This window comes from Peromyscus eremicus, chromosome 12 (assembly GCF_949786415.1).
Source record: "Peromyscus eremicus chromosome 12, PerEre_H2_v1, whole genome shotgun sequence".
In the NCBI taxonomy this organism is placed as follows: Eukaryota; Metazoa; Chordata; class Mammalia; order Rodentia; family Cricetidae; genus Peromyscus; species Peromyscus eremicus.
Window position 1 is genome coordinate 66,804,292 of NC_081428.1, and position 27,442 is coordinate 66,831,733.

Below are 27,442 nucleotides of genomic sequence, written 5' to 3' on the forward strand. Positions count from 1 at the left end.
GGAATATACAATTCGGGAGAAAAATGAGCATAATGGAAATAGCTCTTTAAAAAGAGTTGAGCTTATGGAGGAAGAAATCAAGCTACTTCCCAAACAGGCCAGAGAGCTGACTGTTAACCAATTACAGTCATGTGTGGGAAAACAAGAAAAAAGTGCCTGGGCAATATTATTCTCAAACTACAACAATCTTACCACCTATACATACATTGAGTCTGCTCAGTAAAGGCAGAGACACACTTTTGAGTGATAGAATTTTTTTAAGCAGCTGATACTGGTTTTCAAGGCCTTCTAGGATGACTGATGTGACAATGTTTACTGTCTAGGCTGTCTTTAGTTGTGTTCACTGCTATCCCTGGAAGGACAGTCTTGAAATCGAACCTCAATAATTACTAAGTCATGAAGCTAGAAGAAATTTCCTTCATTTGACAAATCTTTGAGAGAGCTGAACTGTGTTCTCTGTTTGCAAATGTTCTGTTCCCAACACACTTTGAGATAATACCCACACCACACCATCACCACCACAATGAAAAGCAGCACCAGACACTTGGGACTCTAGAGGGGCTTCGTTCCCTCACAGGTTATTCTACATGCCAATCAAATGGCAGGGAAATCATCAAGACCATAAATTTGGTACCGCAAGTAATCACAGGGGAAAGAAGGGCAAAGACAGCTTTTACCCAGTGACTGCTGCATGAGGCACCTTCTTTCCTCAACCAGCACTGCTCAGACTGTTTGGGGAAAATGTCAAATCCAGAGCTGCAGCCAGCACTTTCCACACTACATTATTTTGTGCTCAGATGATAACACAGCACTACAATGGCTTCAGCACACAAGAGTGCGTAAGTGTTACAAAGCCATATGAGGCATATTCAAGTTCTAAGTAAAAACATGGCCATCCTATATTTCTTATTTAGAAATGCAGTCATTCATTAAAATAAAATAGGATATAAATTTAAAAATCAAACAGAGCACTACCACAAATCTAAATTCACCCAGGGTCTGGAATACAGGTCGTGTCCCGTAATCCCTCAGGTGACTCTATGGACCAACTGAAAAGGGAGTTTTGGAGCTGAGCTAAGGACAGGGGAGGTCATGGCACAGGCATTGGCTGTTACCTCCATCATCATAATAGCAGCCATCTCCAAAAGCACTGCCCCCAGAAGGCTCTGGAACATACTTCTTCCTCTTTTTCTCTTCTCGTAGCTCCTTCTCTTGTAAAAGACGTGCTATGTCCTACAAAAACAAAAAGGAAGTCAAAACAGTGTTGTCACCAGAAAGTAAACGAGGCTGACGCAGGGGAACTGGACTTCCTCCTGTCTGCTCTCCTCTGCCGTCTAAGGCTCTGCAGCATTCCATGCACTCATGAAGTGTCATTCAAATGCCAACATGACTGCTCGGCAAGAGGGATGCATAATCTAGAAAAGCACTCTGGGCTTTACTTTTTTCCCTAATTAAAACATAAAGCTAGCTAAATCTATGAAGAGAGTCAAAGCAATTTTATCTAAAGCTAATTCTGGCATAATTTTTAAAATCTGTCTTTTGAAGTCTTTCATCCAAATAGATTTGGATTTGCAAGGAAATAGCAAGCTACAAAACTTAATAAGCTGGCTTATAATTTAGTTATAAAAATTGTAAAAATAATCATGTGGTGATTTTGAGCTGGTTTTTCACAGGAATACTGCTGTATTAACAGAAAGATTAAGCCTGTGCCTGGTACCCATAGGCTCCATTCTGAGCAGTTGCTATGGAATCCAATTCTCTCCCCAAATATTACAAACAACCACAATAACATGAAGACGATACCTGAAAGACAACTGAATACCTACAGAGACACCACAGAAGGAATACTTCTTATGCTTAAAGGAATTACTGCAGCTCTGCACTGGTAGGCTTTAGACAAGGAATGATGTTTCAGCAGGCAACATGCAGAACAGAGCATGAGCAAGGCTGTCGAGGTCCTAATTGGTACAAGGAATGGCCAAAAGCTTAAAGAACACAAGATGTGAAATATTGCAGCAAAAGATGGCGGGTGGGTCATAGGCACTCCTGAACATCTTCAGGCTCTGTGGTCTGAACTATATAAAAAGATGGAAGGTTATCAATAGCTCTGCTTGGGGTGGGATATTCTGGACGTCAAGACTCTGCCCACGAAATGAAGACTTTTGTGCATGTTGTGTACTTTTCTGGAGAGAAGCTCCAGGCCCCATCAGGTTCTTCAAGGCTCAGATAACAGGGCAAGAGAGCTCATCAAACAAGTGATGGTAAGAACATGGTAACTCGAAGTAGCTCTTTATATATGGAATAAACAATGTTCAGATCTTAATGGTGCAAAAAAGTACCTTTCTTCTTTCGAAAATTTTCTAAATGTATCCAAAAGAATATAGTAAAAGACTGTAAAAACAAAACAAAACAAACTTGAAATAACTCATTCAAAGGAATCAGAATTGTTTCACATACATGAAAAAAAAAAAAAAAAAACAAGTTAGAGCCAGACATGGTGGTCCAGGCCTTTAATCCCAGCACTCAGGAGGAAGAGACAGGTGGATCTCTGTGAGTTCAAGGCCAGCCTGCTCTACAGAGTCAGTTCCAGGACAGCCAGGGCTGTTACAGAGAAATCCTGTCTTGAAAAAAATAAATAAATGAATGAATGAACGAACAAATGAATATAAGTTAGATGCTAATGCCACCAGGAAATAAAATTAGTAATGACTGTAACATAGATATTTTTTATCATTCTGATAATATGGATGTCAATGTCCAGTTTCAAACTTTAAATATGCTATTAACAAATGGTTTTAACCAACTTATACATATAAAATATACACACAGCCCTGAGAAAAGTTTGTAAATTTTTAAACTCTCAGATTATACAATGCCAGGCACCTTGAGCAGGTACTCACATGATGCCACAGTTAAGAGTGAGTGGTAAAGGAGATGGGTACAATCCCACTTTATGCTTTCCTACACAGGAAAGTGAATTTCTAGTGTACTGATAGAAAAATGTCCCTTTGGTGATTCTGTTCTCAGTCTAGTTCAAGCCAGACTGTCTAAAAGTGACATGAGAGAAACAGTAACTATTTAAGACAAACTTCTTAAGGTTTCAATTAAGCTTGGTATGATACAAAGTATAAGCTACTCAACCTTAAATTAAGACAACTGTTTCTGAGAACTTAACAATCATCTGAGTAAATCTGCCTGCTTTCATCTGTACCAGTGAGCCAGAACTGTTGCCTTATATCTTACTAAATGATACTCAAACCAAGAAGGGGGGGTGGGGGTGGCATAAGATAGTTTGTACCCCATAACTGTCATGCTCTATACATATTCTCCCAAGTTCTTACATTGCTGATCCCAGAAGCCGAAAGAAGCACAATACCTCCTGAGCTACATTATTTCCTACGCACCCCAATAGCATTTCCCTAAGTGCCTGCTGTGCTTTATAGTAAGCATGGATGCTGCCTCTGAAGAAAAGAATACAAGAGAAAACTATCAGGCCCAACTGCCAGTAAACACCATTAAACGACACTCCAGAAACTCTTCATTGCTTTCCTGGTGCTGAGTTCAATCCTGGTGATAAAGCAGTCACAGTCTACTCCTTGAGGAATAGCAGAACAAGAATCACGACCTCCTTTACAACTGCATTGGCTGGCCTATCTGGTGAGCAAGAGAACACATGTCAGGTACTTAACCAGCAAAAGTATTCTTTTCTTCTAAGCTCTCAGTGATTCTAGGTTCTTCAGAAGAAATGGCTTTCTAAAGTTGAAGAGTTGGACAGGACTGAATAACTGCCTCTATACCCAGATCACAAGCCCCCAAAGTATCACCCTCTTGCTTTCCAGCTATACCACAGCCTGATGCACTCCTGGACAGCATGACCAACAACAAAGCGCTTTTCTCTGAAACTAAAGGCAGCTGGTATTAGTCAGTGAGCTGGATGCAGCCAGTCAACTGATCACCTTGCCTATGTACAGTCTTCTTGATCTTCAGCTCCCTTCCTGTGAACACATCATATAGAACAGAGCACACGGTCTCAGCAGATCCTCCAAATATAAAGCACTCAGTTCAAAACACTCACTGTAGAAGTTAACTCTTTAAAATGCACATTGAAGGCTGAGGGTATAGCTCAGTGGAAAAGTATCTCAAACATACCCAAAGCTCTGAGTTCAATCAACAGTATTGCTTCCCAAAATAAATAAATTAAATTAAATGCATCTTAACATTTTCAAAACTGGATAGAAGAAATATTTTAAGAAGTAACCTAGGATTTTTCAGTTTTGTTTTTATGACAGTTGTTTTATTAAATTAAAAAAAAATGAATCTTATAGAATTCATGCTTTATAAAACAAAATGAGCAAACATATCTTTAAGAAATCTTAACCCTTTTTGAACTCAGGCTTTAATTTATCAGGTAGATTTACTTTGGGCCAATCTGCAGAAATAAGCCATTTACAGAAGACCATGTGGTAAGTAAGCATATTAGTTAGAATGTAAGTCTGCTATTACACTTCATCTCTCCCTTTTCTAGTGACAACCATATGAAAGACATTGTTCAAAATCTCTAGAATGCTGGAAGAAAGCAATGAAAACTCTGCCCACATTTACAGATTCCCTTGAAGGGGCCAAATATCACACTCTGGACAGTTCGAATCCGGATACAGGCCAGGATCCTTAACAACACCTATCAAGTGGCCACAGCACAGGAGAATAACGTAGGAAACGGTGGCTCAGTGCTCCAGGACAGTCACTAATGCAGCTCCGGTAGCCCTCAGAGCTTTCCCAGAGGAAACCCTCTATTAATCACAGGACCGAGCACTGGAGGGAAATTCTACACTACACATACACAGGAATCTGGCAGGGTTAGTTCTCCCTTAAGGTTTTCGCCTTTGTCCTCCAAGCATCATAAGTTTTAAATGAAAGAAATTTTTAACTTAAAAATGAAAAGAGATCTAAAAATATGAGGTTTAAATTACGTCAGTAAGGGGGAAAGTGGGGCCACCAAAACACTCAATTAGATTGCTAGTCTACTTTCTTAGTTAGCATTTAACATATGAATGCCTAACCTAGGAGGCATCACAAAGCAGATATAATACCAAGCATTACCCTTTAAAGCTAGGAAAACTGCAAATATAAAAAGCAGGGTTTTCTCAACTAGAAGACCCCTTCCCAGCCTTATTGCTATGTATGTATAAAGGAGTTTACAGTTCAAATCACAGAAAAGTATACTAACAAAATCTATTGCCATTTGAGCTGTTCTCAAAATAACAAACTTATATAAATATACTTTTATGGGCTCTCAATACACTGACAGTACTATGGATAGCGCACATCACATTGGATTCGTCTTGATTATAAATTGGTTACTAAGTTTATAACAGTTCATAGTACAGACGGCTTCAAACTGTTAGACCACACCCATAATCTTGCATGACAGGGTTAGCCATGCTAATATTTACATAAATAAAAAAATCTTGCCTAAAATAGTTGCACGTCACATGTATCTGGACCAAGCTTTAAATGCACAAAATATGGTATGCCTCTACACACACACACACACACACACACACACACACACACACACACACACAGAGAGAGAGACAGAGAGAGACAGAGAGAGACAGAGAGAGACAGAGAAGAGCATACATGTCAAATATACACACTGAGTTATAAAAATTGCCAAGTTAAGTCAACTAAATATACATTCTTTTGCTTCATTTTAAAAACACCAACAAATGCCCCTACTGTGACCAAAGTGATAATACCCCCTGACATGGAACCAACCCATATGCCTGAACCTCAAACCCTACTAGTGCAGTACAACCCAAAGCTGCAAGTCTTTCCATTGGGCACCTAGGGAAAACTCAACTAGTGTATTTAAGATGTGACCTAAGAGTTTTGTTTTCAAACAGAAAAGAAAAAAGTATGAGGACTGTGGGGAGGGGAAGAGTGGAGAGAAGAGGAGGAAATGGAGGAGGAGGATGCACAGGACAGGGAGGGAAAAGAGGAGGAGGGAGGGAAATGGAGACTAACCAGCAACCTCCCTGCCCCTCCTTTCTCCACCTGTCTCCCTGCACAGTGGCTACTGTGCTTGCATCTGCTCTGCTAACACATCCAACAGTCATAAACACGCTAAGAGCTGAAAATGTCCATTCACATACACAAAATTGCATACTTCTATTATGTCTCATGACCAGCAATATTTAGAAAAATATCTCTGCCTGGGCAGTGGTGACGCACGCCTTTAATCCCAGCACTCGGGAGGCAGAGCCAGGAGGATCTCTTGTGAGTTTGAGGCCAGCCTGGGCTACCAAGTGAGTTCCAGGAAAGGCACAAAGCTACACAGAGAAACCCTGTCTCGAAAAACCAAAAAAAAAAAAAAAAAAAAAAAAAATCTCTGATCCAAGAGGAAAGAGGCTTTGATCTTACTACTTTTTGAGGAGGGGCAGACTACTCAGGAGAGTTGACACAATATCTCTAAAGTTCCTGGTGAAAATCCAAAGAGGAGTTAGTTTTCCATAGCCACGCTACTGAAAAATGAACCAAGCAGACTCAGAGACTCCACAGGAAGACAAAGGGAAGTGGAGGAGAGAGGAGAACAAAACAGGACAGCTCATTAGTGACAGGAAATGTGTCAAAGCCAGGCTGGAGACCTGGAACTACTGCTCTGCTTCTGAGGAATGCTGTTCCATCCTCCAGTGACAATAATGTAACCGGTCATTCACTCCTGATGACACAGTAATCACTAAGTCACACTTTTCTCTTTCCACAGCAGCCACCCTGATCTAAGGCAGGAGTTTGAGCAGTGAATAATCTGAAGGCTGTTTTTATTTCTAATCATAAAGACTTAGCTGCTGAAATCTCCCCAACTGTTTCTCAGTTCACTTTTGACTCTACTAGAGTAAGGGGAGAGATAGGTCAAAATGTAGTGGAGGGCAAGCAAGTGGAAGGTCTGAAAAGAAGAGCCTTAAATCACACCACAATGGAACAGACTTATTTAATTTCCCCCAATTTTGCATATATACTCTGGAAAGGGAGTCTATATTGTTACAAGGGATGGAAGTGGAAAAACCAACCAGCCAAAAGCTAGAAGGAAAGCAATTATCAACTTGGTAAGCAGCAGAGGCCTCTTACATCCCACCTCACTGAAACCCTACCACAGCCTTTCAGTTGCAAAGGTCTATCAACTGACATGACGGGCCACTCTGGAACCTAAGACTGCAGACTTAACTGAACAGGTGGACACCAAACAGTTAAAAGCTAAAAAAGCTAAACTTTAGGCCTGAGCATCCCAACTCTAAACCACGTTTTATATTGTGCCACAGTCATATCAGTCAGAACTAAACAGGAAAAACAAACACGTTCCTCTTGCCTCTTACTATAACTTGGAACCAAGTCACTGCTTAAGACTCACTTTCTTGCTCTGCAAACTGGAATTAATTACTACCTTGCTTACCTGAACCCACATACTTAAAATCAAGTGTTTGGCTTTCCTTTCTATCCCAGGTTTCCTGAATTGAGGTAGGGTCAGAGAATATAAGTAAGCATTTATAAGAGGTCAATCCATCTGCTAATTTACAGACAGAAGCTTCCTGTCTATAAAATACAATTACTTATTTCAGCCTGGTTTCATCCCAAAGGAAAGCATTTACTATAAAGAGGCTTGGCATCCTGCAGTAAAAAAAGGTTTCTTGTGATACTAACAGAGTAGATAAGAAGTCAACCCTAATTCTTACTTGTAGCTATATTTATCAGATAATCATAATTTATTTCTTTAACAAATAGCTAAATATACTTAGATATCTCACACTCAGTGACACTGAACGATACTGAAGAAGCAAAGGTGACTCTTTGTATGTAGGCTAATTTACTAATGACCCTGATCTATCTAAAGTGACACATGTCAAGTAGCCCAGAACAGTCCCACTGTATGTGATTATTAGCATCACCCCCTGTAGCTATGAAAGGTGTTTCTGGATATATAACAAATCAGACTATAAACCTGCCATTAAAATTGACCAATCGTTTTCTACAGTGCTATAAGTCATTACAATGACCATCAACAGCCTAAGATGTGTTAAAGAAGGTAGACATAGAGTTAGTGCAAATGAAATTCTCAGGATAGAGTATTACAAATAAACAATACAACAGCAAACATGTGCAAATTAAATCCTTCTTCTCATAGTCGAAGCACTATTGTCAACTGTATTCATTGCAACTTTAAAAACAAACTTAAAAAGGATGGAGGAATCAAATGCATTAGGTCAGCATATAAAGGCCGGGAGAATAATGCCAGGTCACAAGAACTGACTCCTCACTCTAGTGTGAGCTGCACTCTAGGCTTGCTCGAAAAAGCTGCAACCTAGATGCACAGTTTTAACAAGCTGAGGAATGCTCCCAGCATTTCACTTACTCAGAGCCTGGGAATGTGGCCGTTGGAGGCCTTTGTGATATAATCATTTAAGGTAATGTAGGATACGACAGGGTCCTCGAACCAGTCATGGGCTTCATGCTTATGCCAATGATGATGGAGGCTGATGTGGGCAGAGAAGCTCATGCCAGACTTCCTGCTTTTGAGAGTAAGTTCCTATCCTGTTAAGTCATCAGGCTAGAAATAACTTCTTTCAGAAGTACTAGAAAACGAACTCAGATTTTACGACAAGACTTCCCCAGGAACATAAGCCATCAAGAGGCCATAAACAGTGGTCCACAGAAAACAACAACTAGGCCCTACTGCAATCCAGAGTCCTGCTACCATCCAGAAAGGCTGCACTGAGCTAAACCCCTCCCATGGATGTAGACCCTCATCAAAGTCATACCTCATCCTTCTTCTCCTGAAGGCGTCGTCTCTCAGCCTCAATAGTCAGCTTCTCCTGAATTTCCTGGGCAATTTCACAATCATGCTGTTCACTATAAAACAAAGGCAAAGGTGATATAAACAAAGAACACAAAGGAACACTGTTGTTAAGCAGAAACGTTTACTGAATATTCATTGCAAGCTGTTACATATTTTAATCAATTTGTGTGACAGTGACAAAAAGGACCAATGTCCAACTGAACCAAGTAGAAAGCTGGGTCACAAACTGACTGTGTGAAAAACTGCCATTTCCCTCAGATATTGTAGTGAAAGCTGTATTGCTTCAGCCAACTGGGCCGGGCCACTGTACAAGAAGATACAGGGTCTTCCAGAATTCTACAGAAGCTGTATAGCCCGGGAGATCAATACCCACCAATATTCAAATACAGAGCACACAGAAAAAGAATGTGAGCAAGCTCATGAAAACATCAATAATTTTGTGATCAGTGGTAATAGTATGATTTTAAAAGTGCTGTATAAATAAACATGATCTGCATTATTTTTAAATTTAGAAATAAACACTAAAAGATGTGTTAAAATTTAAAAGGACAAAAAGAGCTTGCATTCTTTAACTGTGGTTCTCATTGGAGACTTCTTTGGAAAATATCAGTTTTCTCAATGCTTTGGACATTAGAAACACTGTTGCTATCACTGTTTCTTGTTTTTAAGTTTTCTGCTTATTTGTTTGATTTTCATATTAATACATAAAACAAAAATTAAAGCAATACTACTATGGACCCAACACGATGCTCAGTACAGAGGAAACAAAAAAAAAAGTAAGTCTTTTATATATTCAGATGGGAGAAAGCAAGGCAATCGTTTTGGTAAGAGAAAAAGAACCTTTAGAATAGCACCTTTAAGATATATTCATTTATTTTATGTGTATGTGTTCAGTGCCTGCATGTGTGAATAGGCACCACGTACACGTCTGGTACCCAAGGAGGCAAGAAGACATCATCAGATCCCTGGAAATGGAGGTACAGAAGGTGATGTGAGCTTGCTCCCAGGGCAGCAAGTTGTCTTAACCACTGAGCCATCTCTCTTAGCATCCTGAAGAAGTCTGATTCTCTCAGAAGTAACTATAAAGTATGATCCTAGGTACAAAGTCTTCTGATTTCAGGTTTTAAGAAAAATGAGAGTATTTAAATTCCAGAATGTGATAACTCTGGGCAGTTATCTCTTGTACAAAGTAACCATCTAGGAAAGATGAACAAAATTATGCTTAGAAATGACTACTTCAAAACAAGCTAGAAAAAATTCAAACTATAATGTGCAGTTCAACTGCTAAAAAATACATCTCTCCTCATTTTCCCTCTAATAACTGAACTTTGAATATTCTTTGAGTCTCAGACATGGTTGTATACTCAATACTCAGAGTCAGCATGTTACATTAGAAAGAATTGTCAGGGGAACCTTAACTTTCTCTGGAGCAACCGAAACCCAAGGATTCTAACAAACCCAAGGAGATAAAAATCATTTTTGATTATATCACAAAATGTTGGTTTTGAATAATCTTGGAAACTGGTAGATGTATCTAAAAGTAGGAATGTGTCTACACACACTAACGTGTATACACACAAAAGGCAGTAGAAAACAAGCAATGGAGTATAAGAGCTCACATCAGACTTTGTTTTAAGACACGGTAGCAAAGAAACAATCCCTAAATGAAAAGTCTACAGACCTGACTTCGGTCAGACATGAGCTATGCCATGACTTCTCATGCCACTGAAGAAGTTATAAAAAATGAGTTAGACTTTTATGTTCCAGGTCAAGTACGTTAGGATCTTACCCATGAAAACAAAGGAATAACCTTAAACAAGGTGATAAGGAACATGAAGAAGGCAGAAGCACAGTGTGGAAAGCCGATCAAAATTCCAAAGGTCACAAATGACACAGAAGACATGAAAGTGTAGCTCAGGCTTAGCTTCACAATTTCAAAGCCGGCTTCTAGGCAGGGCTACTTCTGGCTCAGTGGGCTAAATACAGAGCCATGGGGAAGGAGGACTACCTGAGCACAGAGAGGTCAATACTGGTCACCCTGGCTCAGAAGTAGCTGAAGGTCCCTATCAGAGTGAAAGGTACCATTAATTAAAATGTTTGCTGTGCCAGCTAGCCAGGAAGCAAAGGCTGAAAGTCACTATTTCTAGCTTCCTAGGAGCCCCCACCCTTGGGGTCCCATGAAGAAATGTGGCATTTCTCACATTTAGCACTTATAACCTATCATACTACAACTCAGTGCTTTCTAGAACATTGAGCGTCTTGGAAAGCAAAGCAATCAACGAAAGATGGGGCAGCAAACATGGCGACGAAAACTAACGGAGCCCAGGACGGCACACAAGGAATTGGTGCCCGTTGTTCCAGTGCTTTCCCCAAACAAGCTTACAGTCAGAAGAGAAGAGACTATTTTCTTCATGACAGGGGTACAAAGACTCAACTGAAAGAGACCAACCAATCAGCTCCAAGTCATAGAGCTAAAAGTGGGACTACTGTGACTAACACTACCCAATGCATACTTCAGTAACAAAAAAAATTTCCAAAGAAAATTTCCGGACAGCCACCACCCAATTTGTAATCGCAGCCAGAAAAGAAACCGAGCCAGGAGGGCCCTCCTTGGCTAGCTGCTGGCCCCATAGGCAGGCCTCATCTCAGCACCATCCCCAGATCTGCTGGTCCCATAGGCAGGCCTCATCTCAGCACCATCCCCAGATCTCACTGGTCCCATAGGCAGGCCTCATCTCAGCACCATTCCCCAGATCTCACTGGTCCCATATGCAGGCCTCATCTCAGCACCGTTCCCCAGATCTCACTGGTCCCATAGGCAGGCCTCATCTCAGCACCGTTCCCCAGATCTCACAGGCCCCATAGGCAGGCCTCATCTCAGCACCGTCCCCAGATCTCACAGGTCTCTGTAGCGCTTCTGGAGCTGGGCCTGGGCTTTCAGGTCTTCCTCTTGGAGCTGCTTAGCCACCTGCAGGTCATGCTGGACCAGACGGTTCCGCTGAATGTTTGATGCCAAGTGATGCTCAACTGGACAGAACCATTGAAAGAGGAGTTACAACATGCTGACGGGTTAATAAACTCCTAATTAACTGAAGAAGAACCTCGCCATATATCCACCACTCCATTTTATGCTTTTAACAATAGATAAAAGCACTTTAGAAATTACTCCACTGAATAAAAATACCGAAAGGAGTAAGTCACTGCCTTTGATCATGTGACATAAAAGTAGCAATGCCAGGATGTCTATATAGACACTCTAAGCTGGCCACTGCTCTTTTTGATCTTTCTACTAAACTCTCTTGCCATTCCAAGAACTCACAAATCATGAATTCATAAATTGCCATCTAATTGAGTTTTACTTTCCACTGAAAGACTAAATAAGTATTCAGAAAAACTCCCCATGTGGGGTTGGGATTACACCTTTGTTGGCAGAGTGCATGCCTAGCATGCAGGAAGCCCTGGGTCCTATCCTCAGCATGGCATCAACTGGGTGGGTGGTGTTACATGCCTGTAATGCCAGCACATGGGACACAGAGGCAGGAGGATCAGATTTCTAAGATCACCCTAGACTACATAGGGTGTTTCAGATCAGCCTGGGCTACAGGAGACCCTATCTCAAACAACAAACAAATCCACAGTGTGACTTAACATAGACACTAGTATTGCCTGTGGAAAATGTCCCTGTTTCTAGTCCAAAGGCAAGCCTCTGACATACTACAGATATATTTACAACCACTGTCTCCCTCCTAAGGAAGGGATTGTGTGTCCTTTTCCTCCAGACAGTAAACACTATTCTTACCCTGACTCACTTCAAAACATGCAGAATTCATTATTTACCCTTCTCATTGGCCAAGACCTATCCTTGAGGGTAGATATGAGGTCTACTTACTGACTTTCTCCTTACCTCACAGGAAGAAACCAGCCTCAAGCTGCCGCTAAAGAGAAAGCTGCAGGCTCATGAGTTAGAACTGGTACTCACTCTCTTGTTCCTGCAGGCTATGAGCCAGGGTGTGGTCCTCCAGGACAGCAAAATCTCGACACACTGAAGAAGAACAGAATGGAGAACTTATTAGTATTACTGCACTTCTACATAAAAATAATTCTGTGTACTTCAAAACAATTTCAATATTTCGCAGTTTTTTAGTTTAAATAAATCGCAATGCATAAAATGTCTAGTAAATTATTAATTCATCATTCACAAAAATTCCTAGTGATGGGGCTGGAGAAATAGCTCAGTGGTTAAGAACAATTATTGCTCTTGCAAAAGACCTTGGTTTGAATCCCAGCAACTCATATATCAGCTTACAACAGTGGATCCAACCCATTCTTCAGGCTCCACAGGCACCAGGCACCCACGTGTTGCACATTCATAAATGCAGACAAACACTCATACACAGAAAACGAAAATGAAGAAATCATAAAATAAAAAATTGTGCCTGCTAAACATGAAAGAAGTGTGCCACAAAACAATGGTTAGGTCTCCTCCCTTGCCTCAGAACGCAAAGGTCTTATAAATTCCCATCCACCTCTGTAGGGTGCAGTTAAAATAACCAGAGTCAACAATGCTTTACACATTGTTGCAAAGGAAAAGCTGGTTTCTGGCAGGGTCAAGAGTCACAGCATCTTACTACACCTCAACCTATAGTTCAGGGATCCTCTTCTACAGAGTTGTGCCTATTTCAGTGGGGGGGTGGGCAGGTTGGGGGGAATCTCACCTTGTTAGTTTCTCAGGGTTGGAGATCTCTACTCTGAGGATAGTCACCTTCATTAGTGGCTGTACACGTAAGTTAGAATGGAATCTCTAGTTCTGTGTAAGCCAAGAGCTGCTCCCCAATAATCTGCAATCCAAAGACAACGGGAATCCTCGAGACCAGGGATCTGCCCCTAATTTAACAGCCATGGATCATGTGAAAACATGTAGGGGGTTCTTGGAGATTATCAAGATGATTTTGAAACGGTTTCACAGCACAGGAATCACTTCTGCCCAATAAACATGTTAAACTGAATATAATCCACGTATCCCTTTTCAAATGTAACTGTTAAACTAGTAATTCCCATTAAAATATGTGTTCTTCTCATCAGGCATATTCTTAGAAAATTCTAACGACTTGAAGACCAGTCTGAGTCACTCTTTAGCTCACAGAATGAAAGTGCTTTCAGATTATGTCTTGGGACAAACAGATGAACCACATTAGGACTCTACAATGTGGTCATTGGTGGCAAAGCTGGAATTAAAGTCAATGTTAATCAGTAAGAGCTCATTCTTTCCCTGACAATTTGACAGCCCTTCTTAATCCCAATAAACTATAAAAAGACAAGACTGCAAAAAAAAAATCTATATTAATTAGCATGGAGTCTCTAAAACCCTTCAACTAATTCATACAGAATTTTTCTTGGCTAATCCATGTGTGCTTTCAACTTACAGGAAACAAGTTTTCTCAATGTATTGCCAATGACGAATATAACCAAATGCACAGCCTTATTTACTGACCTTTACTCTAGTAATAATGAAAACATTTTCGCTCCTAAAATAAGTCAGATTTTTACATTACTCTTTGAATACTATATCTGAGGAAAGTATTTTGAAAAGAGAAGAGTGGGTGCAGGAAGAATGGCAAGTTTGTAATCGCAGCACTCAGCGGCTAATGAAGAAAGATTGAACGTTCAGGCCAGCATGAGGTACACAGTGGGATTCCATATAAAAGCAGGAATAATAATTAACAAAAAACAAAGTCTATAATACATAGTACATGGGACTAGGCTTTGGAAAAACTATTTTTCAGTATTACAGATACAAATATAAATAAATATACATGTACCTAAATTATACGTACCAGATACTTGGTTTCTGTATTTCTTAAATTTTTTGTAATGTATTTCTTATACTTCAGATATTTAATTTCAGATTCTTTAAATACAATTTTAAATTCACTCATTTTGATAGTATATATTTGCTGATCTTCAAAAATGAAGATATACTTAGGCCTGTAACAGTCCAAAGGATTACCGTTCACCTGAATACTGTTTCTTTTTAATGATTTTTTCAATTATCAAAATTGCTGGACTGAAGCATATTCAATCACTGATAACTGGCCTGAAGTCTTTTTACTGCAGAGGCTGAATCAGTATCTACAAAGTATGATTAGGACTTTGGCTGGGAAAGACGATCATAGGAAGTGTATGCTGTCAAACACACTGACTGACATAAAATTCCGAAGTTTACTGAGTTTTCTAACAGCTTCCAAATACATAATTTCATTTAGACAGAAATATTATTAGTCTGATGCACAACTCTTCTGTATCAACTGCATTTCTATTTAAGGCCTCCGTCTGAGTTCACTGCATCACTACTCTAAAGCAAGTTGAAGCATTACAAATGCAGGCATCCTCGTAAATCAGTAACCAGAATGGCATTGCAGAAAACACTTCACAGCCTGGCCAAGTTCAGCAGATGGACGAGACCTTTGACCCTTCTCTAACCTACTCCAGTGAGCAGTGTTAGCATTCTAGCTCATCTTAAGGCACACATGACAAAGCATTGGTAACTGAATTTAATGTACCTACTTCTCAAATTATTCTTCACTGCTATGTTCACTTTCACTCACCAGGCATTTCCATGTGTTTCAAAATCTTAAGGGCAGGGACTTTGTGGGGCTTATCTCCACACCTTCTCTACACAATGTATGCACACAGAAAAACTAATGGATGCTGATTAAATGCAAACGTTGATAGTTTTGGGAAAGATGGCTAACTAGAAGGCACTCCATATGATCCAGCTAATAAAATCAGTGTAAGAAAGAGCAGACTATTCCAAAGACAGAAGAGGAAGAGCTTCCAATATTCACACAGGCAGTGAGTGACACAATAGCTCAAATATGTGGGAAATAAGAAAGGCAACACAGCCCAAAGCAGCCAAGCCAAACACCTCTAGCAGCTAGTTCCCTGGCAGAAGCAAGGGAAATAAAAGTCTCATCCAAAGGATTAGCCCTGGAGACCTGGTGAAGAGACCAGACTCAGAACAAGCCCATAACAGTCACACACTCAAATCCTACTGAAGGATGGGTCTGCAGTGGAGAGGAACTATTCTGTCATACTGTGTGACTTCAAGGTCCATGAGTAGGCACCATCCTGAGATGTGGGAGCCTGAAAGCAGAATATACCTAGAAGTCAGGTGTATGAAAATAACCTGCCACCACCCCAGAGTGAAATACTGCCCTAAGTAGGCAGTGACAATTGAAAAGAGCAAACAACAGAAAACAGTGGAGAACATAACCCTGCCTACAGAAAATGTTCCACCAAGTATACCTCAAGCAGGGTATTAATGTCCAGAATAGATAGAGTGACAAATAATACCAAAAAGGCTCGCAGTAGAACTCAGTTGGTAGAGTGCTTGCCTAGCATTCACAAGTGTTGGATTCTATCCACTGCATACATCTGTAATCCAAGCACAAGAAATATAGGTAGGATGATCAATAAATTCAAGGTCATCTTCTGCTTCATCATGAGTTTGAGGAAAGCCTATGGTACACGAGATCATGTCTAAACACATAAGCAAATACAAAAAAAAAAAAAAAAGTCAACGGGTCAATAAATAAACCAGTGAACCAGTGAACTGAACAGATGCCTTTTAAAAGGAAAACAAAGAGCTGAAACATTGTTGACTATTTAGCCAGCAGGCATGTAAAGTAATTGTGTCTGAGATCCCATCTCACCTGTCAGAATGGCTGTCATCAAGAGAACAAATGATAAAGGATGGTGAAGATGGGGACAAGAAATAATCTTCTATCACTGTGTCAATAAGAATGTAAACTTGCTCATTCATGTCCACTGCTGCTCTATTCATAAGAACCAGAAACTGGAAACAGCCTAGATGTCCATCAACTGATGAGTGGCTAATAAAAATGTGGTACATTTACACAATGGAATGTTAGTGAACAGTTTAAAGAAAAAACAAAATTTTAAATTTGCAGGTAAATGGGTGGAGCTAGAAAAACTCATCTTGAGTAAGGTAACCCAGATCCCAAAAGACAAATATTGTACACTTTCTCTTACATGTGAATATTAGCTTTTAAGTCTCCAATAAGCGTGATTCAATCCATATAATCACAAAGGTTAGGTATGAGTAAGGAACGAGGAGGGAAAGAGGATCCCCCAAGAAGAGGATAATAGCATACTGGAGAGATGCGGTGAGGGGTGTGACAAGGATAAGAAGATTAAATGGGAAGGGAGATGCACGACAGGGTAAGGAAGTGAATATGAAGAAAGATAACTAACAATGAGGGTCATTTGAGGGGTGATATGGAAATCTACTACTGTAGAAGCTTTTTATAATGTACACATATAAGAATAACTATGAATGGAGTCACCAAAGACCAGGGAAGACAATGCTCCAACTAGACATCTTTCACCACTAAATGAAACCTCCAGTGCCAGGAATGAGTTACATCTAGTTGAGTCAATGACCAAAGGGGAGGGGAAACTGTGATTAGAATAGTGTATGAAAAATTGATTCATTCAGAAAAAGAATGTAATAATGTATGTACAGCCTATAAATAAGTGGCAATTCCTCAGAAAACTAAAAATGTACTGTCATGTAAAGTAGCTATACTACTCCTGTGTATAAAACCAAAGAACTCTAAATTAACATGTAGAGATGGGTGTCAAAGGAAAGTTAAAACTAATTAATAAAAACAAATGCAAAACACAAAATTGCTTCAGATCTCCTCAAGTTCAGTGTCCTGAAGTACAGAAGTCTAGGAATCACAGCAAGTGGAGTGAGCTGCAAAGACCCTACGGATGCTAGCATATGCATCGGCAAACCCCACAGCAGTCCCGGGGCAGTTTCTAAAAGAAATGCATCAAAAAAACCTCTGCTATTTACACCAGACTCCACTAGCCAATCCAAAACTGTCCTTTATGGCTTTCTTTTCCTCTTCTTCAAACACTAAGTTGTTTCTTACGTTTTCTCATCATTTGTCCCTACAAACAGATCTGCTCAGCAGCTTCACCTCTGAGCTTCAGACACTGCCTGTCTCCCAATTCTCCCTACAATAATTGTGGGCCTTTCCACACACATAATTACAGAACTACTTCTTACACAAATAGCACCCCATCCATCCTCTTCTTGCCAATCAGTCGGAAAGGAGAAACTATAATTCTTTAGTTATCAACAACTTAGAAAAGTTGACTATCAATGATTAGAATTCCAACCCAAAGAAAACAAATGTAAGGTCTTAAAATAGTATTTTTAAAATGCTTTCTTAGTCATTAATAATAACATATTATGACCACCTCAGTTTTTTACCAATAAAAGAAAAAAAATTAGTCTGTATTTTACATAAAATGTTTTAAAGTGTTGGTTTAAAAAGCACATTCAAAATATGTTTGTTGCTTGTGAGCCAAGTACTCTCTTTAAACTTGTTTTGAGGATGTAACCTTTTTTATTACTGAGAAATTTAGAAGTGACAGAGCCTAAGTCATTGGATTCTCCTACCTTTTGTATAGACAAAGAGAAGTGTCCCTCATAGCTCCTCTACAAGCATGCACAGATGTATGAACATATCCAAGTGCAAGCAGAAATTCTGTTTCCTTTTCCAACAAATGAACTCATTCTCAAACTTTAGCCAAATACCAAGCATTTAACATCAGTTTATTTACAGTTGTAAGAAAAAGTCTTAGTAAGGTTCAAAAGCTTAAAGTAACATTTTGCTAAACTAATTCCACTCAAATGTTTAGTTAAACTATATTCTTTTGGTAAGAACTCTTCCTTTCACTCCAGTGTAGCTACAGAATTAATATACACATAGTAAATGTGTGTGTGTGTGTGTGTGTGTGTGCGCGCGCGCGCGCGCGCGCGCGCGCGCGCGCACTAATCAAGCTATCCAACACAAGCCAGAAGCACTGCCATATACAAATGCCTAGAGTACTAATGTGTTCACTAGAGACTATTTCCTTCAACTCTCCTTTTATGAAATGGTCGAACTTTATGTACTGTCCTTTTTCATGTAAATATTATTAACATCAGATGGAATACTCACTGATTCCTCAGAGAGAGGAGTGTGGCATTGTGTTTGCTTTTATTCACTCAATGAGGATATTCCAAACATATTCTGTATGGAGAATGTGTGACAGTCACAGTTGACATCTGTAAGACTTGCCTGTTTATTTCTCCTAATCATCTAAATATCATGGTTTATCAACATGTTCTTTTGATTTATGAAGAAACTGAAACAAAAAGAAGGGGCTTGAGGAAGATCCCCCAGCAAACAAACAAACATTATTAATTACATTCACCTCTTCTGGTCTCAAATATTAGTGTGCTAAAATTTGAACTGAGATAAATAATATGCATTTCAGAATGTCATAAAGGAGTGGTAGTATTAAATGCTAGTTAGAATAATACAAATGTATGTGTGGTTTTTGGAATGAAGAAGGAAATTAAATTTCAGGAAAGATGGTATGTATATGTTACTCATACAGTGCCCCAGAAGAACCAATGGGAGGTAATTTACTTTCCCAAGCTTACTTGGAGTAGGCTTCTACCACCAGCGAGACTCCGCCTCAATTAATTCACTCTGGAAAAGCAGTAACGTTAAGGCATCTGCCATGCTTGTTAGGAAACCGACAGTAGAACATTGTAGTCATTTTTTATTGGAGCAGAAAAATCAAGGATAATTTCCCTTATGGGACCTTACAAACCCAGCCCCCTCCACTCTGGTCCTCCATTTCACATCAAAGAATCTCCCCTCAGGGGAGAGATAGTACTAAAGAATTTTAGACTAATATATCTAAGACAGCAGATCGAACAACCCTTTCACAGAGGTCACCTAACATCACTGCCAAACACAGATATTTACATTGAGTCACAATAGTAGCAAAATTACAGTTATGAAATAATGATGAAAATAATTTTATAGTTGGGGGTCACCACAACATGAGGAACTGTATTAAAGGGTCACAACATTACGAAGGTTGAAAAACACTGGTCTAAGATATATATCACATGTGTATGTATATATGTATGTATACACACACACACACACACACACACACACACACACACCAAGATGACTTCAGCATCGCCAGCACCTACATCCACACCAACCCACCATCACCTGTACAACCACTGGCTGAAACAGAAGACCGTAAGAGACCTTCATCCACTGCTCTCTTCACCATCTGGCCAATTTTGAACCTCAAATAGCAAATAAAACTCTGGATAATTGGTTTCTCTAACAACTGACAAGAGAAAGTTGAAAACAAAGAAATGTCTAAGTGATGTTTGAACAATTATTGTGCTGTGGAATGGAGGGTGATTGAAGTCATTGATTCTCTCTTTTAGTGGCCTAAAAATCCCTTCACATAAAACTAACCAATTCAAACTATGTTAGGCTAGAAAGAAGGGAACGAGTAATTTTGGCAGGTGCTGAAGAGATGAAATGTACAAGTGCTCCATCTTGCATTATTTGTTCCAGGTCAAAAGAACAAAGTCAGGGATACTGTTTCTCTGACCAACTCTACAAATCCTATTCTTTACAATATTGCTCCACCTGCCTGGGAAATAGATGATCCTTCCTGCCCAAGATCCACAATATAATTGTGTGTGTGTGTGTGTGTGTGTGTGTGTGTGTGTGTGTGTGTGTGTAATTCAATCACATCTATCCATAATTGAGTCACACATGATCCTTAGTATGTTGTGGGATATTTGTGCACTGTGTGAAGATATGTTGCTGTGATTGGTTGTAATAAAGAGCCAAACAGCCAATAGCTAAGCAGGAGGTATAGGAGGGACTTCCGGGCAAAGAGAGAAGAAATAGGAGGTAAATCAAGGAGCAAGAAAGATACAAGAAGACATGGAGGGAGTCTGACATACAGAAAGAAAGGCAAAAAGCCACATGGTAAAATGTAGATTAATAGAAATGGGTTAATTTAAGTTATAAGAGCTAGTTAGGAGAAATCATAAACTGTAGGCCAAGCTTTCATAATTAATAATAAGTCTCCATCTCATTATTTGTGAGCTGGTGCTCAAAGAAAAATCTGTCTATGTTAGTATGTCATCATACTCTACTGAACTACTCACAAAGCACAAAAAGACTTCTAAAACTTCTTTGTGAATATCAGAAAAACTAAAACCTTTTATTTCTGTATACTTCTGTATACTGAAGGATCAAGTAATATTAACCAATAGTCAAACTGAGGATACTGGTGTTGGAGAGGTGGTTCGGTGGTTAAAGAGGGCTTATTGCTCTTGTATAAGACACAGGTTCCATTCCCAGTAACCACCTGGAAGCTCACAACTCTCTGTAAGTCCAATTTCAGGGGATCCAGTGTCTCTTCTGGTCTCTGTAGGTACCAGGAATGTATACAGTACATAAACATAAATACACACAAAACTGTCATATATATAAAATTTTAAAAGTCTAAAATAAAAGGTTAATTAATGATTCCTATCCTTACTTGTTTGAGTTCTCATTTTCATTGGTCTGGTTGCTGCATATATGGAACAAAGAGAAAGGAAAGGCCCGGCAAGTTTGGAAAAGCTCATACATCATTATATGCGATGAGGACATGGTGGGAGGGAGAAGTCTATCCTATTTGCCAAAGCACCAACTACTACTGGGTAGAAAAAGCATAATCAGCTTTCAATATCCATTTCAAATACCACATTTCCAATAATCCAAACTTATGCCAACACATCTAGCTCACTCCTAAGCACCCATCTGACATGCTTGCTCTTTTTCAGTGCTGTATCAACATGAGGTTTATATGATGGTACTGCAGCACTAATGCATGACACAACTGTCACTCATCTCGGTCTCCAGCATATGTTGTAAACCCTGAAAGAGAAGGAATATCTTATGAGTCACTTTATTTCCACTCTATAACAATGCCTGGATAATGCTTTTTAAATAGAGAAGGAGGATGATTTCATTTTACACACATACACACACACACACACACACACACACACACACACACACACACAAACTTTCCCACCCATATCCATTCACATTCTCTACCTTACTCAAAACAGGGTTAAGAAGCTGCATGTCTATCAACACTTCTTCAAACAACAGCGAATTCTGTCAACCCAAATTCAGTATGCTGTATGTGACAGAATCCTAGGACATCTAGAAAGAGGGTCTACTCAGTGATCCACACTTGTCTCCTTGGACCATAATAAAACATACCACTAAATGTATAAAAAAAATATGATAAACCTGATATTCCAAGATCATGAAATAGTAATACTGCCCAAATGTAGAGCCGTGTGTGTGTGTGTGTGTGTGTGTGTGTGTGTGTGTGTGTGTGTGTCGTTAAGTCCGTTAAGGCAAGCATGGCAAGCAGCAAGACTTAGGATGTAGGTGGCACATTGAAGCAAAGAATGTAATATGTGCTAAGATAGTGATAGGAAATTGCAAAACTTCGGACCAGTTTCTTGAGTCACTGGTTTGAAAATCTATCCTATGACCTCAGAAGTTGCTGGCTGCCAAATACGCTTAAAGCTAGAAAATATAGACAAAGCAAATGGAAAACAAAAACAAGTCAAGGTTCACAAGACAAAAACAGAAAGGAAAAGTAACAAAAGATTTCTTAAAGAAATCTAGTAATAAAAAGACACTTCACAGGTAAAAGTCCTGCAATAAGGACAACAGACAGACAACGACTTTAGTACTCAAAGGTTCTATATCAGCATCCTCGGCAAGGTCCTTCCAAACACATATGTAACTGAGAGTCACCATCACAGTGAGAACACCAGTGCATCAATTATCAGAAACCTGTAATCCCAAGAAAACGTCAAGAATAAAGGTATTGGATGACTGAATGCATTGCAATATTTTTAAATTCAGTCATTATTCACAAAAAAAGTGTAAATAACTTATCACCTCAACCAAATTTTAATTAACAGTGATAATCACAAAAGGTTTCAGTAGTTGTCAAATCAAGGCTTTCCCTGTTCAATCCAAGCAATCATTTATATTCCTCTTAAATACTTCTGTTGCATGAAGCCTTCTTCCTTTCAAACTAATCTGTTAAGTAACTAAGTAAAATGGTCTTCAGAAAAACACAATCCTCTGGCCTACAGTGGGGTCTCAGTTTCAGCCCAAAGGCATCCACATTCCCTAAAGCACACAATGGAACCACTCCGGCACTATGAATTACAGCTTATTCTCCACACGGATGTCCATCAGTGTATCTTATAAGAGGCTAATGCACAGACCAAGTATTTATTCTCTGTGGTACAAGCAGAGCCCAAGAATGATCTTGGGGAGCCTTATAGAATACTCTGACTAAAACAGGAATGTCTGACTTTTCAACTTAAGTAGAATTTTTAGAACGTTCCAGAAAGGGGAAGCATAAAAATCTTAGTAATATACTGTAGGATTACAATGTAACTGAAATTCCTTTCCTTTTGGGACATTTCTATTTACCAATTATTTTCCATAAAGGGGATACCTATAATCCTTTCAAATCATTTTATAATAAAATGTTTTATAGACATATAATAAGATGTGTTTTTACTGTAATTTAAATATCTAAATGTAAGTCATCAAATAGGAAAAAAAAATCAAGCTCAGTAGAAAGTTTTATTGATTCAATATATACTACTCCATTAGAGCTTTTGTGTTTTATAAAAAAACACAAATAAATAAAAGTTACATAAATTTTTCTGATTGTTTCTGAAGCAGCAAAGGTAAAATATTAAGAGTAGTTCATTCTTATCACCAGAAAAGAAAATTAAAGCTAGTTCTTCACTTGGAAAAACCGTTTATTAGCATAAAATATGTAAGTAAATTCATGTTAGAACTTAAATTATAAAATGGAAAGATAATATGTATGAGTTTAAACATGTGCACACATGCAAAGACACATACACACACACACAAAACATACATACATACATAGATACAAACAAGACACACACACTAAGCACACACACACACACACACCTTGAAGCCCAAGAGACAGACGCGCGCGCACACACACACACACATACACACACACACCGCACACAAGGCTAAGAATAGGAGAGATGTTTTTAAAGTAAAACAATTTATCTAATCCAAACATTTTCACTATTATGCAATTTATCACAGTAAATTTCTGAGTCACTGTTTTGGGATTTTTTTTTCCCCCTCCAAATTCAAAGCTAAGTGTAAAACCAGTAACTTCAACCACTTACTTGGCAAGCAGGACTATAGCTAACCACAGACGCAGCAGATTATAGGCCAGCAGTTCTGAAAATGCTGAGATGATACAAGTCATCAAATCAGAAGTACTACTTTAATATCACAAGCCATCTACTTCATTATCAAGACCACAGAGAAAATGGGTAAGGAACTAAAAGAGAAAACGCTGAGTCAGGAATTTCCATCTGATGGAAAACGACTGGGGCTCAGAGCAGCAGTGAAAACTCTGGGGGAAGCAACAGGGGGATGAAGAATTGTTACTCATACTAGTAACACTTTTTAAAGACAACTTTCCAAAGGTAATTGCCCTTATGAGTTTAGAAAACACAACTCCATCAACTTCCTTTGTTGCAGAAATGAACCTAAGTCTACCCTAAGCAAGCTACATTTCAGATCCTGTCTACTCTCAGAAAATGAGGACACACAGACTGATAGAACTACTGAGACTCCAGTATCAACAGCGTGTGCTTTCTCCTGGTAGAACACCCACAGTCTGAGATGAGTTCAATCAGAAGATCACCAAAATGATGGCTGAGCTCTGCCTTCTTTTGGTCCATCCAGTAGTCACAGGGCTCCTTCAACACTGCAGTGATGTGCAGTCTACACGGCCCAACACTGGGCAGACAGTATGAGGTGAGAGCTCATGTGAAGACCAAAGGCTGAAGGCTCTACTGAAGTACAATTTATCTCTGACCTAGGGACACAATACTGTCTCACACTGTACTAGTCACATGGATCTTTTCAGCCTCGGTTAATTATAATCAAAATTTTAAAACTGAGTTCTCAGTTCCATGAACCATGTTTCCAGTGCTAAACTGTTACATGGGACCGGTGGTACTAAATAGCTATATATAGTATATGATACATACAATATACAGAATATAGAATAATTTCACTATCAAATAAGTTTTCTTGTGTTAACAGTGTTCTAGATAATAATTATATCTGGACAGATGGGACAGTACTCATTTAGATAAATGGATCACTTGAATCTGGATTAGGCTTCACAACATAAATGTCTAAAACCAATACCACCTTTAAGTGTACGTATGTGCACAAGTGTGCAGATATGTGTGAGTATGTGTGTATCCAGGTACATGTGGGAGTACACTTGTTTTAATCAATAATGCTAAATCACTTTGCAATTACGAGCAATTAGGGGTCTTGAGCACATTGTTGCTCTTGTGTTAGCCACCAACTTAGCTTCAGATGCTTGTACCCTGAGATTGCTCCCGTCTCATGTCCCTTAGCTTGGCAGTGGATGATAGTTTGGGCTTCAGACGGGTAAAAAGGAAAAGAGTCCTTCTATATTTATAAGGCAACCACTGTGCACATACAACCACAAAGCTAAAGTTAAAGTAAACAATGCCCAAACAGGAAAGGGAGCTTAATGGTTAATGGAGCTCACTCAGCAAGGCTCTCAGCCTGCTCCAATCAAGACATACCCAAGGACCTTGACATCAGATTAGCAAATGTGTATATTCATGAATTTCAACATGCCTTGAAAAATCAAAGTGATCACAATTGAAAAAGTATTCTCCTAAATGTTATTGTCTTCCCTGCATTCTGTACACATAATTATATTTTATATGGTTGATCTACTTTGTAACAATTCAGAAATATTTGAACTTAAAATAACTAAATAATTCTATCATAATAATTACTAAAATGGAAGTATCTCTGCTTTAAAATGTTCATTATTTTCAGATCAACATGAAATTTCCTAACCATCCTTATAAAAAGATGGAGCTCTTGCCAGGCAGTGGTGGCACAAGCCTTTAATCCCAGCACTTGGGAGGCAGAGGCAGGTGGATCTTTGTGAGTTCAAGGCCAGCCTGGTCTACAGAGCGAGATCCAGGAAAGGCACAAAGCTACACAGAGAAACCCTGTCTCGAAAAACCAAAAAAGAAAAAAAAAAAAAAAGATGGAGCTCTCATATACTTCCATAGTATATTGCACAACACTGGTCCTATGAAGCACTCAGTGAATACACAATGCCCAAAGAAGCAGAAAGGGCTAACCAAGACCGCCTCTTTAGTTAGTTAGATTCTCTAACTGAATGTTCTGGTAACACCTAAGTGTAAACACAAGTTTGCTCATTTGTAATATGAGAGAAGTAACCATCAGTAAGTACTTAAGCAATACAGAGCATCATTATTTTAAAGGTATTCATTCTGATAGAAACAGTCACATTGTCTAAAAAATAAGACTATTGTTAGCTATAGGGCATCCTCAAAAGAATACGACATTATATAATCAGTAACATACAAAAGTTTTTTTTTAAAGCATTTTCCCTCTAAAATTATCCAGATAATAAGAATCTATTTATCCTACTTTGAGTTTATGTATCTTGAAAGAAACTCCACCCATCTGTTTCCCTCTCTGAGTATTTCTCTGGCACTTTTATGGCCTCTTACGGTTTGGCAACTAGTTCTCTGTTTGCCTTAGCCTAGAAAGAAAAGCCACTCATCTCCTAAAACCTCTGTAGAATAAACCCAGTGGTGCTCATTAAAACCCAAAAGATCACATCCAAACCAACTTACCAGAGGGGGGAAAAACCCTATTGGGTTGTGGCTTCATAGAACAAGAGAGTTTCCTTAAGTACTAGCTCCTACAAGATTTTTTTTTTTTTTTTTTAATCCTTAGCCAGACTGTATACTCTCAACTTCTCTTCTGGAAGTATATACTTGAATAACATGCTTTCCCCTATTATCATTAATAAATTAATTTCAGTAAAAATAAATAACCAATACTCAAAACTTCCAACCTTAGTGTAGATATAGATGATAAGATAAACACAGTGAAATATCCCTAAAAAAGTTTCCCATCAACTGTAAAACTCACATTTGCATTCTGGTAACTTTCAGAATCTACACAAGTTTCCAGTAACTTTGGAATACGTAAATTAAAAATTAGGTCAGAAACACATGAACAAGTCTTGAGAGTCCCACAAGTTCACTCTGACATATCATCATATCTCAGAAATAGGTCATATTCATGGATAAGAAATGTACCTAGAAGATACCCTAAGACTGGCACCTTCCTAGAATCAACTCAGTCTCACAATGATGTAGGTATCCACACAGATTAGAACTACTTTCCTAGCTGCCAGACAAGGAGACTTACTTTAAAATTATATATTCTACTCCAGAAATAAAGTCTATATAGAGACCCTGCAGTAATTACAAAGAAGAAACTAGCCTATGTTTCCCAGCATGACCATAACACTGCAATTCAAAAAATGAGGGAATGCACAAAGCTCTTTAGAAAGGGATTATGTAAATTGAGTGAGGTTAAGTTTTTATTTTTGTTTATATTTTGTTTATTTCTTGAGGAAGAAAACCTTATTCATCTTATTGGTATTCAAATTACTATGACTATTTAAATTTTTACTTATTTT

The 27,442-nt window shown here is 38.9% G+C and overlaps 1 protein-coding gene across 2 annotated transcripts in view; it reads right to left on the reverse strand.

Moving 5' to 3' along the window:
- Ccdc50 (coiled-coil domain containing 50) overlaps positions 1–27,442 on the reverse strand; it is a 64,828-nt gene that overhangs the window by 20,837 nt on the left and 16,549 nt on the right. For both annotated transcript variants that reach the window (XM_059277810.1, XM_059277809.1), the window contains exons 2-5: positions 12,831–12,893; positions 11,752–11,878; positions 8,814–8,904; positions 1,116–1,233 (exon numbers count right to left, since the gene is read on the reverse strand). In XM_059277810.1, coding sequence (XP_059133793.1) covers positions 1,116–1,233; positions 8,814–8,904; positions 11,752–11,878; positions 12,831–12,893 — 399 coding nt within the window. The remainder of the gene's footprint in view (positions 1–1,115; positions 1,234–8,813; positions 8,905–11,751; positions 11,879–12,830; positions 12,894–27,442) is intronic.